The 15,417-nt window shown below is 45.8% G+C and overlaps 1 protein-coding gene across 1 annotated transcript in view; it reads left to right on the top strand.

Annotated features, from left to right (window-relative positions):
• The window catches only part of LOC147985585 (uncharacterized), a 33,687-nt gene continuing 18,270 nt past the window's right edge, over positions 1 to 15,417 (top strand). The window contains exon 1 of the mRNA XM_087541647.1: positions 1 to 71. Within this exon, the coding sequence (XP_087397773.1) occupies positions 1 to 71 (71 nt within the window). The remainder of the gene's footprint in view (positions 72 to 15,417) is intronic.

Below are 15,417 nucleotides of genomic sequence, written 5' to 3'. Positions count from 1 at the left end.
ATGCCCGGGGGCTTGGACGACAGCGCCCTCTGCTCTGCTTCGGCTGGGTGGTGGCAGTGGCGCTGGCATCGGTAGCGGCGCGGGGGGCCATGTACTTCTTCGGCGGTATGGTGGTCGGATGGAGGGGAGGGGAAGAAGGGGGAATTGAGGGAAACGGAGGGGGGAAAGGTGGGGGGAAACGACGGGAAAAGGGCCTTCTCTCGCTGACAGAGCGGATCCACGCCCCTTTTCGCTTCGGCCGGTGCCCTCACGCGACCCTCGGGGGCTTGGGTTCCGCTCGGGTTCGCCGGCTGCTATTTCGGCCCAAACCGGCGATAAACGAGATCCTGGGGACGCGATTGGGCTGATTTTCGGGCGTCGGCGCTAAAAAATCGCTTTGGGGTGCCTGTTGGGGGCGCGGCTGGAGTTGCTCTTACCTATCACCACTCGTTTATGTGGTCGTGAGGTGGATCCGTTCTGTTTTCCTATAGCAGGACGCGGTCACAAGCCCTATCGAGTGGTCCTTTCCTGGAAAACCCCTCCTTCTCTAACGCTGAACTCTCGTTGCGACATGGGTTTCCACTAGGCTGGAACCTTTCATTGGGATCCACTGGCACGATGTTTAGCTGCTTTTGAAGGCAGTTCATAATGTCCCTAGCTTCCTTCTAGTATCTTGGTTCACAACTCTTCTGTCTCTGAGGTCGGAGTTTCTAGGAGGAATTCGACTGAGGCGTGTGACGTGTATCTGCTCCTGGCTCGATGGCAGGGACGTACTGTCAGGCATAAGTCCTACATTGGCCATCTCTTTATTTGGGCTTGGGACCAAAGGAGGCGACGTCCATCGATCACATCATCTGCCATAGCGCACATTGGCAGGATCTCGTTGCTTGTTAATGTGATCGAATTCGAATCGTAGGCTAGATAGCCCCGAAGTAGTCCTTGGCTGCGAACCCATTTGGCGAGAGGTAGTAGCCGCTCGTGGGCTATCTATAGCTTTGCGAGTAGGGCATGTATGGTATGATGTAGGAGGTCCATAGTAGATCCCAATGTGGCATGTCGGGTAGTCCGGGTCCTAGCGACCGTTACCGGTGTAACACTTGGTCCGACGGACTCGGGTCGACGAAGTTATTGATGGGGTTAAAAGTGTTGATGTAGACCCACCAAAAATGGAAGAGTGAGGCGAAATTTCTCCATGCCAAAGGAGCCAATGATGTTGATGAAAATGGCACCATTGGTGAAGTTGATGTTGCTCTGTGGATTTGATCCAATATTGTGAAAAGGTCCCGATGGTCAGCGCGAACTGTCAGGGCTGGTGTCGGTGTGTGTTGTTGTGGATCAGCTTCGGCCATTTTCTTCTTCTTATAAACGGGCTAATTCTATTCTTCTTAATGAAAAGAAGGCAAAGTTAAGCCTAACTCTCTCTTCTTCTTAACGTAACACAGGAGCTCCGGACTCTCTGACAAGGTTCCGTAAAAGAATGTTAAGCCTAACCAAGCATCCTCTAAGATTATGGTAGTTGCTGTAAACGAAAACAATCGAAGTAGCTGTCTACATCTAGCTTACTCCTCAGGGCTTAAACGTGGGCTGCATTTCCGTACACGTGAGCAGCGCTGCTAGGCAAGTGCTGAAGGAGCAATGGCAGCACGATCCGTGTTGAGCTCATCGTGCTCCGGGAAAACGGAGGTACCATGTAGCCCCATCGGTCGACCGTGCGCTTGAAAATATGGTTGGCACAGGATGTGGATCATTAAATGCTCCTGCCACGTAGTAGTATATACTACTACATAAGTTAGCAAGCCCCATCTGGCTTCGTAATTATCCAGTTAATTTTTGTTGAGCGGTACGTCATGATACGGGAGGAGTACATAGCTTAAAGCAACACTTCACTACATGTTAGAAGGCCCACTCCCTCTAGACGTGGCTTTCTCTCTGATTTGATGTTCAGTTGCCAGGGAAGCAATATCGCTGGCGCATGCGGTACATGATGACGCATTAACGCCTAAGGAAGAAGATGGAAAGGTTTATGCTGTACATCTATCTACTTTGTTGAAATTGCTTCTTGTGTAATGGCATTCCGACTGCCAAGTAGAGAGAGAGTGTCAATGGTATGTGTGATCACTAATCGTTCTTATCACGTTGACCCCTAAAACAGTTATATTGTTGTATTCATGGACTGGTCCGGACTCGTCCACGAACACGGGATATGGAAGCCGGCCGTTCGACCATGCATGTCCCTAAACGTTTGTTTCTATTTTTTTCTTATGTTCGCAACACTGAAAATAATTATATAAAATAACATAATTTATCAAAAATAACATACACATATCTCTAGTACAACAATAATTTAAATGTAAATATTACATCCGACATTACCAGGTGTTCAACAAGTTTTTCGAATTCATCGATTCTAAATTCAACTATACTTGACTCAGAAACCGCACATGTCATTCCACGCATTGTGCCCCTTCTGCTTCATCCAACAATGTATGAACATAAATGACATGCCCTCGGTCCTGTGGTATGTAGCATGGCAACGCGTCCGCGCTATACAACATGATGATTATTAAGTTGCAACATTGGCTGTTATTGATAGCCTCGACTTGCGGGAACTTTCTATGTTGGGGCGCCAATACACCTGGGCCAATAACAGATCTATACCAACTTTTGAAAAACTTGACCGGGTGCTAGTTACCACCGACTGGGAATTTAAGTACCCCTAGCTTCGGTACGAGCACAGGAGAGAATTGAGGCTTTATCGGATCATGCCCCATTGCTTACTGATTTTGGTCAAGCCGCTCCTAGTACGAACCGCCAACAGTTCAAATTTGAATTGGGATGGCTCACTAGAGAGGGTTTTCATGAGTTGGTTGAAAAGGTGTGGCGGCGTCAACCTCGTGGCGACACACCAATTCAACGATGGAACAATCGCATCCGTGCGCTGCGCCAATTCATTCGTGGTTGGGCCAAACACACCGCAGGGATGTATAAGCAAGAGAAGTTGCGGCTCTCTACCTTAATTGACTCCTTAGATAAAATCGCGGAGGCGAGGCTTCTTTCTGCCACGGAGATTGAGCAAAAAAGTCATCTCAATGAGCAGCTAGCCCGTCTGTTACGCGAGGAGGAAATTGAATGGTACCAAAGGTGTAAGACAGAGTCGCTGATACTTGGAGACGACAATACAAAATACTTTCAAATGTTAGCCAATGGCAGACATAGAAAGAAACGAATCTTCGGTCTAGATCAGGAGGAGGGTCGGATTGAGGGGGATGCTTCACTAAAGAAATTCATTACTAAGTATTACAAAGATTTGTTTGGTCCATCTATGAACACGACACTTGAGATGGATGAGTCTATTTTTCATGATATTCAGCAAGTTTCCACTGCGGAAAACGAATTCCTAACCTCTCCATTCTCTGAGGAGGAAATTCGGACTGCGGTTTTTCAGATGGAACATAATAAATCTCCGAGTCCGGATGGCTTTCCGGCGGAGTTCTTTCAAAATTTCTGGGACATGTTAAAATCAGACTTGGTTCAGTTGTTCAATGAACTGCATGCTCACAAACTTGAAATTTCCCGTCTAAATTTTGGGGAAATCATTCTTCTACCCAAGACGAAAGATGCGAGTCGGATTCAACAATATAGACCGATTTGCTTACTAAATGTAAGTTTTAAAATCTTCACCAAGGTCGCCACTAACCATCTGAACGGGGTGGCAGACCACGTAGTCAAACCATCCCAAACATCTTTCATGCAAGGACGAAACATTTTGGATGGAGTTGCTGTCCTTCATGAAACGGTTCATGAGCTTCATCACAAAAAGTTGAACGGAGTCATTTTTAAAATCGACTTCGAGAAAGCTTATGATAAAGTAAAGTGGCCCTTTCTGCTACAAACATTACGAATGAAAGGGTTTTCCGATACTTGGTGTCGATGGGTTGAGAGCTTTGTGTCCAGAGGTAGTGTCGCCATTAAGGTAAATGATGATGTAGGCAACTATTTTCAGACAAAGAAGGGGCTCCGTCAGGGGGACCCCGCATCACCCATCTTGTTCAATATTGTGGCTGATATGCTAGCTACTCTCATCGAGAGGGCCAAGTCCCCAGGTCAAGTCACCGGGGTCATTCCTCATTTAGTAGAAGGAGGCCTATCAATATTGCAGTATGCGGATGACACTATTTTGTTTTTGGATCATGATTTAGAAAAGGCCAGAAACCTCAAACTGCTGTTATGTGCTTTGGAGGATTTAACTGGACTAAAGATTAATTTTCATAAGAGTGAACTCTTTTGCTTCGGCGAGGCCGCAGAAGCCTCACAAGATTATGCTGAAATCTTTGGTTGTCAACTTGGGCAATTTCCGATTCGATATCTGGGTATCCCTATTCATTATCGGCGATTGACAATAGTTGAATGGAAGCATGTTGAAGAGAGATTGGAGAAACGTCTGGCTAGTTGGAAGGCCAAACTCCTGTCCTATGGGGGCCGATTAATTCTGATTAACTCGGTCCTTACCAATATGGTTCTCTACATGTTATCATTTTTTCATCTCCAAAAAGGTGTGCTTCAGCATCTTGATTACTATAGATCAAGATTTTTTTGGCAAAGTGATAATGAAACCAAGAAATATCGTTTGGCTAGGTGGAATGTCTTATGCCGTCCAAAAAGCCAAGGGGGACTTGGTATCCAGGATCTAGAGATCAAAAATATTGCATTGCTCAGCAAATGGGTATATAAACTACTCACTGAGGATGGTGTTTGGCAGGAAATCATTCGTAATAAATACGTGGGTTCCAAAGCAATCTCCCAAGTTTACTGGAAACCGGGTGACTCACACTTTTGGAGTGGGGTGATGAAAGCTAAAGATTTCTTTTTCCAATTTGGAACGTTCTCGGTCAGGGACGGCTCCCAAATACGATTCTAGGAAGACACATGGTTGGGGAACAACCCCTTAAACGTGCAATATCTAAGCTTATATCGGATAGTTAGACATAAGTTTGTCACGATTAAGCAAGTGTTGGGTTAAGAAAACCCAGATATTTCTTTTCGTAGAACGCCCTTTGGACCTTGTTTGGCAGCATGGGAGGATTTGCTAACCTGCTTGGGAGCCATTCAGCCGTCGGAGGAACCAGACAACTTTCGATGGAAATTGCATCAGAGTGGAAAGTTTTCGGTCAAATCCATGTATGATGCAATGGTACATAATGAGGTCCCAATTGATAATAGAAAACTGTGGAAGCTTAAGATTCCTCTAAGAGTGAAAATTTTCCTATGGTTTCTCAATAAAGGGGTTATCTTAACTAGGGACAATTTGGCACGACGAAATTGGCAAGGTTGCAAAAAATGTGTTTTCTGTCACCATGATGAGTCGATTAAACACTTATTTTTTGAATGCAAGTTTGCCTGATCTGTATGGGCCATCGTCCAAATAGCTTCAAATTTATATCCCCCACGTAGTGCACGGAATATATTCGGCAATTGGTTGAGGGGTATAGATAAACAGTTTTCTGCTCACATTCTTGTGGGGGCGGCTGCCTTATGTTGGGCACTCTGGCTCACCAGGAATGACATTGTTTTTAATCGTAAATGTGTTTCATCTCCTATGCAGGTTATTCATATATGCTCGCGATGGCTCCGTACATGGTCTATCCTGTAGAAGCCGGAGGACAGAGACCTTTTTATGATGCTGTCTACTCGGCTGGAGCGTTCTGCTTGGGAGATTTTCTACCCCCATGGATGGCGGTGTGATCTTCGGATAGGATCAGCCCCTTTATAGGCTGGATTTATTTATCTTTGCTTCTGGCTTTTGGCCAGTTTATTTCGATCTTTACTTCTTCGAACTTTTGGCTGTGTGCATCTAGTTATGCAGAGGCCAGGTGATTTTTGATGCGATTGTATCAACTCGATATTTCAATTCAACGAAAAGCCCTTTATCGAAAAAAAGAACCAAAACTTACAATCTCAATGGTTTGTGGGACCGGTAGCTATGTTCTCTCCACTTGTGCAATCGCACTGCAAAGTGTCATGATGAAGTTGGAGATGGTGTACCACCAATAGGCTACCGACTTCACATTGCGTTTATGGATAACGTGCAAGTCATAGGGCGCGAAGTGTTTTTGCTCATGAAACGAAGCATGCATGTTTTGCCAAAAGGTCGAGCCCCCTTCGCTCATGCCCATAAAGTCCGCATACACGACCTTCCACACATCGCACAACAACTCATCATGCATCACGGAGTACCCCGCCATCATGCTTACTCTAGAAAATCAACAAGAAGATCAACAAAAAAGCTCAATGACATTTGACCAAACACCTTCCGGGAGTGGTGTCCGCCATGGACGGCGTTAGCAGGGGTGAAGGGTACCTGGCAGCGGATGGATCCCGTGTGGACGACGGCGTAGTCCAAGGCAGCAGTTGCATGGGTGGGTTTTGCGAACATCCGACAACGCACTACAAAAAAGACACACCCGTAACATTATGGCCCGAACGAATTTTCTCTCTCTCATGGTTATGACACTTCTATGATGATAATTGTGACAAAACCACGTATCATCATAGATGTGGTGGGCCCCTACTTCTATGACGAAAAACTATGACAGAAAATGGGCTTTTCGTCCTGGGCGGGCCGGAGACGCACCTGCATGACATTCTTTGGGCCATCCATGATGGAAAAATCATGGTAGAAGCGAGGGCGAGGAAAATATCAGGGAGTTCCCAATTATGGTGGGTGGTCGAGGCCGAGCGATGCATTGTGGTCTGTGCGTTTTTCTCGTGTACACGCATGTGTGCAAGGCATTGGCTAACTAAACCCGAGCGATCGCACTAGCTACGTTACTAAACCCGAGCGGTTCATTCGCTGCTGACTGAACCCGAGCGATTTCTTCGCTGCTGCTGCTAACTGAACCCGAGCAATTGATCACTGCTGCTGCTTACTGAAGCCGATCGAGCCCCCATGTGAGATGTAGCCAGTCGGTGCTGGGTTGCCTCTTGATGAACAGTGACCGTTGCTACGTGCACGCGATACGTAGAACGAGTCGAGACATGGTGAGTCGAGCTGGTTGGTTGGCTGTGGATGAACAGTTCCCCGTGGGGGTCGGATGAACATGACCCTCTGGTAGTAGGAGGTTGCCGCTGGTTGAACAGGACCTCGAGGAGGCCGTCGCACCCCAGCCGGTTGGTGGTGGATGAATAGGACCCTGTGGAGGCTAGATGAACAGTAGCCGGTGGATGCTGGATGAACAGTAGCCCGTGGATGAATAGTAGCTGGTGAAGGTTGGAGGAAGTCGACGGTGGATGAACAGTAGTCTATGGAGGCTGGAGTGAGGCAGTAGATGGTGGATGAACAGGAGCCCGTTTCGACCATACATGCTTGAACAAGAGTCCATTTCCTCTGTTTTGCGGTGCACCACACCCCTTCCGATCAACAGGACCTCGTTTTGACCGTAGGCACTCGTACAAAAATCCGTTTCTTCCGTTTTGCAGTACGCCAAACCCTTCCCGATGAACATGACCCCATTTTGACCGTACGCGATCGAACAGAAGGATGTTTCCTATGTTTTGCGGTATGATAGACTGTTGGGGAATGTAGCAATAATTCAAAATTTTCCTACGTGTCACCAAGATCAATCTAGGAGATGCTAGAAACAAGAGAGAGGGAGTGCATCTTCATACCCTTGAAGATCGCTAAGCGGAAGCGTTACAAGAACGCGGTTGATGGAGTCGTACTCGCAGTGATTCAAATCGCGGAAGATCCGATCTAGCGCCAAACGGACGGCGCCTCCGTGTTCAACACACGTACAGCCCGGGGATGTCTCCTCCTTCTTGATCCAGCAAGAGGAGAGGAGAAGTTGAGGGAGAACTCTGGCAGCACGACAGCGTGGTGGTGGAGTTTGTGGTATTCCTGCAGGGCTTCGCCAAGCTCTACGGAGGAGAAGGAAGAGTTAGAGGAGGGAGGGGCTGCGCCAGGGAAGGGGTGCGGCTGCCCCCTCTCTCCCTCACTATATATAGGGGGAGGGGGTGGAGGAGGCGCCCTAGGGTTCCCTAAGGGAGGGGCGGCGGCCACAGGGAAAACCCTAGATGGGTTTGGGCGCCCCCACCCCCAGGAAACTTGCCCCCCAAGCTGGGAGGGGTGGCTGCCCTAGGGGAGGCACCCCCACCTCTCCAAGTTACGTGAGATGGGGTGGGAGGGGCGCACAGCCCCTTAGTGGACTGGTGTGCCCCTTCCCCTTGGCCCATAAGGCCCCCCAACGCTTGCCGGGGCCTTCGAAACCACTTTCGGACACGCTGGTTGTCACCCGATACCCCCGGAACAATTCCGGACTCCAATATATGGATCTTCACCTTCGGACCATTCTAGAACTCCTTGTCACGTCCGGGATCTCATCCGGGACTCCAAACAACCTTCGGTAACCACATACTATTTCCCATAACAACTCTAGCGTCACTGAACCTTAAGTGTGTAGACCCTACGGGTTCGGGAACCATGCAGACATGACCGAGACATCTCTCCGGCAAATAACCAATAGCGGGATCTGGATACCCATATTGGCTCCCACATGTTCCGCGATGATCTCATCGGATGAACCACGATGTCGGGGATTCAATCAATCCCGTATACAATTCCCTTTGTCTATCGGTATGTTACTTGGCCGAGATTCGATCATCGGTATCCCCATACCTCATTCAATCTCGTGACCGGCAAGTCTCTTTACTCGTTCCGTAACGCATGATCCTGTGGCTAACTCATTAGTCACATTGAGCTCATTATGATGATGCATTACCGAGTGGGCCCAGAGATACCTCTCCATCACACGAGTGACAAATCCCAGTCTCGATTCGTGCCAACCCGACAGACACTTTCGGAGATACCCGTAGTGTGCCTTTATAGCCACCCAGTTACGTTATGACGTTTGGCACACCCAAAGCATTCCTACAGTATCCGGGAGTTCCACAATATCATGGTCTAAGGAAATGATACTTGACATTAGAAAAGCTTTAGTAGACGAACTATACGATCTTGTGCTATGCTTAGGATTGGGTCTTGTCCATCACATGATTCTCCTAATGATGTGATCCCGTTATCAACGACATCCAATGTCCATGGTTAGGAAACCATAACTATCTATTGATCAACGAGCTAGTCAACTAGAGGCTTACTAGGGACATGTTGTGGTCTATGTATTCACACATGTATTATGGTTTCCAGTTAATACAATTATAGCAGGAACAATAGACAATTATCATGAACAAGGAAATACAATAATAACCATTTTATTATTGCCTCTAGGGCATATTTCCAACAGTCTCCCACTTGCATTAGAGTCAATAATCTAGTTCACATCACTATGTGATTGTAATGAATCCAACACCCATGGGGTTTGTTCATATTTCGCTTGCGAAAGAGGTTTATTAGTCAATGGGTTTGAACCTTTCAGATCCATGTGTGCTTTACAAATCTCTATGTCATCTTGTAGATGCAGCTACCACGCGCTACTTGGAGCTATTCCAAATAACCGTTATACTATACGAATCCGGTTTACTACTCAGAGTCATCCGGATTAGTGTCAAAGTTTGCATCGACGTAACCCTTTACGATGAACTCTTTTACCACCTCCATAATCGAGAAATTTCCTTAGTCGACTAGTTACTAAGGATAAGTTCGACCGTTGTCATGCGATCCATTCCTGGATCACTCTTGTACCCCTTGACTGACTAATGGCAAGGCACACTTCAGGTGCGGTACACAGCATAGCATACTGTAGAGCCTACATCTAAAGCATAGGGGACGACCTTCGTCCTTTCTCTTTCTTCTGTCGTGGTCAGGTCTTGAGTCTTATTCAATACTCACACCCTGTAACACAGCCAAGAACTCCTCCTTTGTTGATCTATTTTGAACTCCTTCAAAATTTTGTCATGGTATGTATTCATTTGAAAGTACTATTAAGCGTTTTTTATCTATCCTTATAGATCTTGATGCTCAATGTTCAAGTAGCTTAATCCAGGTTTTCCATTGAAAAACACTTTTCAAATAACCCTGTATGCTTTCCAGAAATTCTACATCATTTCTGATCAACAATATGTTAACAACATATACTCATCAAAAATTCTATAGTGCTCCCACTCACTTCTTTGGAAATACAAGTTTCTCATATACTTTGTATAAACCCAAAATCTTTGATCATCTCATCAAAGCGTACATTCCAAATCCGAGATGCTTACTCCAGTCCTTAGAAGGATTGCTGGAGCTTTGCATACTTGTTAGCATCTTTCGGGATTGGCAAAACCTTCTGGTTGTATCACATACAACCTTTCCTCAAGAAAATCGTCGAGGAAACAATGTTTTGACATCCTATCTGCAAGATTTCATAAATAATGCAGTAACTGCTAACATAATTCCAACAGACTCTTAGCATCGCTACGAGTGAGAAACTCTCATCGTAGTCAACTCCTTGAACTTGTCGGAAAACATCTTAACGACAAGTCGAGCTTTCTTAATGGTGACACTTACCATCATTGTCCGTCTTCCTTTTAAAATCCATCTGCACCCAACAGCCTTACGACCATCAAGTAGTTCTTCCAAAGTCTATACTTTGTTTTTATACATGGATCCTCTCTCGGATTTTATGGCCTCGAGCCATTCGTCGGAATCTGGGCCCACCATCGCTTCTTCATAGCTTGTAGGTTCATTGTTGTCTAGCAACCTGACTTCCAGGACAGGATTACGTACCACTCTGAAGTAGTACACATCCTTGTCGACCTATGAGGTTTGGTAGTGACTTGATCTGAAGTTTCATGATCACTATCATAAGCTTCCACTTCAATTGGTGTAGGTGCCATAGGAACAACTTCCTGTGCCCTGCTACACACTAGTTGAAGTGACGGTTCAATAACCTCATCAAGTCTCCATCATCCTCCCACTCAATTCTTTCGAGAGAAACTTTTCCTCGAGAAAGGACCCATTTCTAGAAACAATCACTTTTGCTTCTGGATCTGAAATAGGAGGTATACCCAACTGTTTTGGGTATTCTATGAAGATGCATTTATTCGCTTTGGGTTCGAGCTTATCAGCCTGAAATTTTTTCACATAAGCGTCGCAGCCCCAAACTTTTAAGAAACGACAGCTTAGGTTTTTCTAAACCATAGTTCATACGGTGTCGTCTCAACGGAATTGCGTGGTGCCCTATTTAACGTGAATGCGGTTGTCTCTAATGCCTAACCCATAAACGATAGTGGTAATTCGATAAGAGACATCATGGTATGCACCATATCCAATAGGGTGCAGTTATGATGTTCGGACACACCATCACACTATGGTGTTCCAGGCGGTATTAGTTGTGAAACAATTTCCACAATGTCTTAATTGTATGCCAAACTCGTAACTCAGATATTCATCTCTATGATCATATCATAGACATTTTATCATCTTGTCACGACGATCTTCAACTTCACTCTGAAATTACTTAAACCTTTCAATAATTCAGACTTGTGTTTCATCAAGTAAATATGCTCAACATCTACTCAAATCATCTGTGAAGTAAGAACATAACGATATCCACTGCGTGCCTCAGCACTCATTGGAGTGCACACATCAAAATGTATTACTTCCAACAAGTTGCTTTCTTGTTGCATCTTACTGAAAATGAGGCCTTTCAGTCATCTTGCCCATGTGGTATGATTTGCATGCCTCAAGTGATTCAAAGTCCAAACGATCCATCTGTATGGAGTTTCTTCATGCATATCTACCAATAGACATGGTTTGCATGTCTCAATCTTTTCAAAAACGAGTGAGTCCAAAGATCCATCAACATGGAGCTTCTTCATGCGTTTTATACCAACATGACTCAAATGGCAGTGCCACAAGTATGTGGTACTATCATTACTATCTTATATCTTTTGGCATTAACATGTGTATCACTATGATCGAGATTCAATAAACCATTCGTTTTAGGTGCAAGACCATTGAAGGTATTATTCAAATAAACAGAGTAACCATTATTCTCCTTAAATGAATAACCGTATTGCGATAAACATAATCCAATCATGTCTATGCTCAACGCAAACACCAAATAACAATTATTTAGGTTTAACACCAATCCCGATGGTAGAGGGAGCGTGCGATGTTTGATCACATCAACCTTGGAAACACTTCCAACACATATCATCATCTCACCTTTAGCTAGTCTCCGCAGCCTTTTATTTCGAGTTACTAACACTTAGCAACCGAACCGGTATTTTTTTTACCCTGGTGCTACTAGGAGTACTAGTAAAGTACACAATAATATAACGTATATTCAAAATACCTCTGTCGACCTTGCCAGCCTTATCATCTACCAAGTATCTAGGGTAGTTCTGCTTCAGTGACCGTTCCCCTCATTATAGAAGCACTTAGTCTCGGGTTTGGGTTCAACCTTGGGTTTCTTCACTAGAGCAGCAACTGATTTGTCGTTTCATGAAGTATCCCTTCTTTCCCTTGCCCTTCTTGAAACTAGTGGTTTAACCATCAACAATTGATGCTCCTACTTGATTTCTACTTTCGGGGTGTCAAACATCGCGAGTTGCTCAAGGATCATCATGTCTATCCCTGATATGTTATAGTTCATCACGAAGCTCTAATAGCTTGGTGGCAGTGACTATGGAGAACCATCACTATCTCATCTGGAAGATTAACTCCCACTCAATTCAAGCGATTGTAGTACTCAGACAATCTAAGCACATGCTCAACGATTGAGCTTTTCTCCCTTAGTTTGCAGGCTTAAGAAACTTGTCAGAGGTCTCACACCTCTTGACGTGGGCACTAGTCTGAAATCCCAATTTCAGTCTTTAGAACATCTCATATGTTCTGCGACGTTTCAAAAACGTCTTTGGTGCCACAATTCTAAACCGTTAGCATTACACACTGAACTATCATGTAGTCATCAAAACGTGTATGTCAGATGTTTCCCAACATCTACAGATGACTCTCGAGGTTCAGCACACTGAGCGGTGCATTAAGGACATAAGCCTTCTGCTCAGCAATGACGATAATCCTCAGTTTATGGACCCAGCCCGCATAATTTCTACTATCAACTTTCAACTAAATTTTCTCTAGGAACATATCTTAAACAACCGAACTAAAGCGTAATCTACAAGATAATTTGCAAAGACCTTTTAACTATGTTCATGATAATTAAGTTCATTTGATTATTTAATGAACTCCCACTTAGATAGACATCCCTCTAGTCATCTAAGTGATACATGATCCGAGTCAACTAGGCCGTGTCCGATCATCACGTGAGACGGACTAGTCATCATCGGTGAACATCTTCATGTTGATCGTATCTACTATACGACTCATGCTCGGCCTTTCGGTCTCTTGTGTTCCGAGGCCATGTCTATACATGCTAGGCTCGTCAAGTCAACCTAAGTGTTTCGCATGTGTAAATCTGGCTTACACCCGTTGTATGCGAACGTTAGAATCGACCACACCCAATCATCACGTGGTGCTTCGAAGCAACGAACCTTCGCAAGGGTGCACAGTTAGGGGGAACACTTTCTTGAAATTTTAGTGAGGGATCATCTTATTTATGCTACCGTCATTCTAAGCAAATAAGATGTAAACATGACAAACATCACATGAAAATCATAAAGTGACATGATATGGCCAATATCATCTTGCGCCTTTTGATCTCCATCTTCGAGGCGCGGCATGATCACCTTCGTCACCGGCATGACACCATGATCTCCATCATCATGTCTTCATGAAGTTGCCTCGCCAACTATTACTTCTTCTACTATGGCTAACGGTTAGCAATAAAGTAAAGTAATTACATGGCATTTTCATTGACACGCAGGTCATAAATAATTTAAGACAACTCCTATGGCTCCTGCCGGTTGTTATACTCATCGACATGCAAGTCGTGATTCCTATTACAAGAACATGATCAATCTCATACATCACATATATCATTCATCACATCCTTTTGGCCATATCACATCACATAGCAAACCCTGCAAAAACAAGTTAGACGTCCTCTAATAGTTGTTGCATGTTTTACGTGGCTGCTATGGGTTTCTAGCAACAACGTTTCTTACCTACGCAAAACCACAACGGTGATATGCCAATTGCTATTTACCCTTCATAAGGACCCTTTTCATCAAATCCGATCCGACTGAAGTGGGAGAGACAGACACCCGCCAGCCACCTTATGCATCAAGTGCATGTCAGTCGGTGGAACCAGTCTCATGTAAGCGTACGTGTAAAGTCGGTCCGGGCCGCTTCATCCCACAATGCCGCCGGATCAAGATAAGACTAGTAATGGTAAGCAAATTGAACAAATCATCGCCCACAACTGCTTTGTGTTCTACTCGTGCATAGAATCTATGCATAGACCTAGCTCTGATACCACTGTTGGGGAACATAGCAATAATTCAAAATTTTCCTACGTGTCACCAAGATCAATCTAGGAGATGCTAGCAACAAGAGAGACGGAGTGTCATACCCTTGAAGATTGCTAAGCGGAAGCGTTACAAGAACGCGGTTGATGGAGTCGTACTCGCGGCGATTCAAATCGCGGAAGATCCGATCTAGCGTCGAATGGACGGCGCCTCCATGTTGAACACACGTACAGCCCGGGGACGTCTCCTCCTTCTTGATCCAGCAAGAGGAGAGGAGAAGTTGACGGAGAACTCCGGCAGCACGACGGCGTGGTGGTGGAGTTTGTGGTATTCCTGCAGGGCTTCGCCAAGCTCTACGGAGGAGAAGGAAGAGTTGGAGGAGGGAGGGGCTGCGCCAGGGAAGGGGTGCGGCTGCCCTCTCTCCCTCACTATATATAGGGGGGAGGGGGGTGGAGGAGGCGCCCTAGGGTTCCCTAAGGGAGGGGCGGCGGCCACAGGGAAAACCCTAGATGGGTTTGGGCGCCCCCACCCCTAGGAAACTTGCCCCCCAAGCTGGGAGGGGTGGCTGCCCTAGGGGAGGCGCCCCCACCTCTCCAAGTTATGTGAGATGGGGTGGGAGGGGCGCACAGCCCCTTAGTGGGCTGGTGTGCCCCTTCCCCTAGGCCCATAAGCCCCCCAACGCTTGCCGGGGTCTCCGAAACCACTTTCGGACACACTGGTCGTCACCCGGTACCCCCAGAACAATTCCGGACTCCAATATATGGATCTTCACCTCCAGACCATTTTGGAACTCCTCGTCACGTCCGGGATCTCATCCGGGAGTCCGAACAACCTTCGGTAACCACATACTATTTCCCATAACAACTCTAGCGTCACTGAACCTTAAGTGTGTAGACCCTACGGGTTCGGGAACCATGCAGACATGATCGAGACATCTCTCCAGACAATAACCAATAGCGGGATCTGGATACCCATATTGGCTCCCACATGTTCCACGATGATCCCATCGGATGAACCACAATGTCGGGGATTCAATCAATCCCATATACAATTCCCTTTGTCTATCGGTAT

Source organism: Triticum urartu, chromosome 2A, assembly GCF_056163025.1.
Source record: "Triticum urartu cultivar PI428250 chromosome 2A, HENAU_Tu73, whole genome shotgun sequence".
NCBI lineage: Eukaryota > Viridiplantae > Streptophyta > Magnoliopsida > Poales > Poaceae > Triticum > Triticum urartu.
This window is presented reverse-complemented; position numbering and strand designations above follow the sequence as displayed.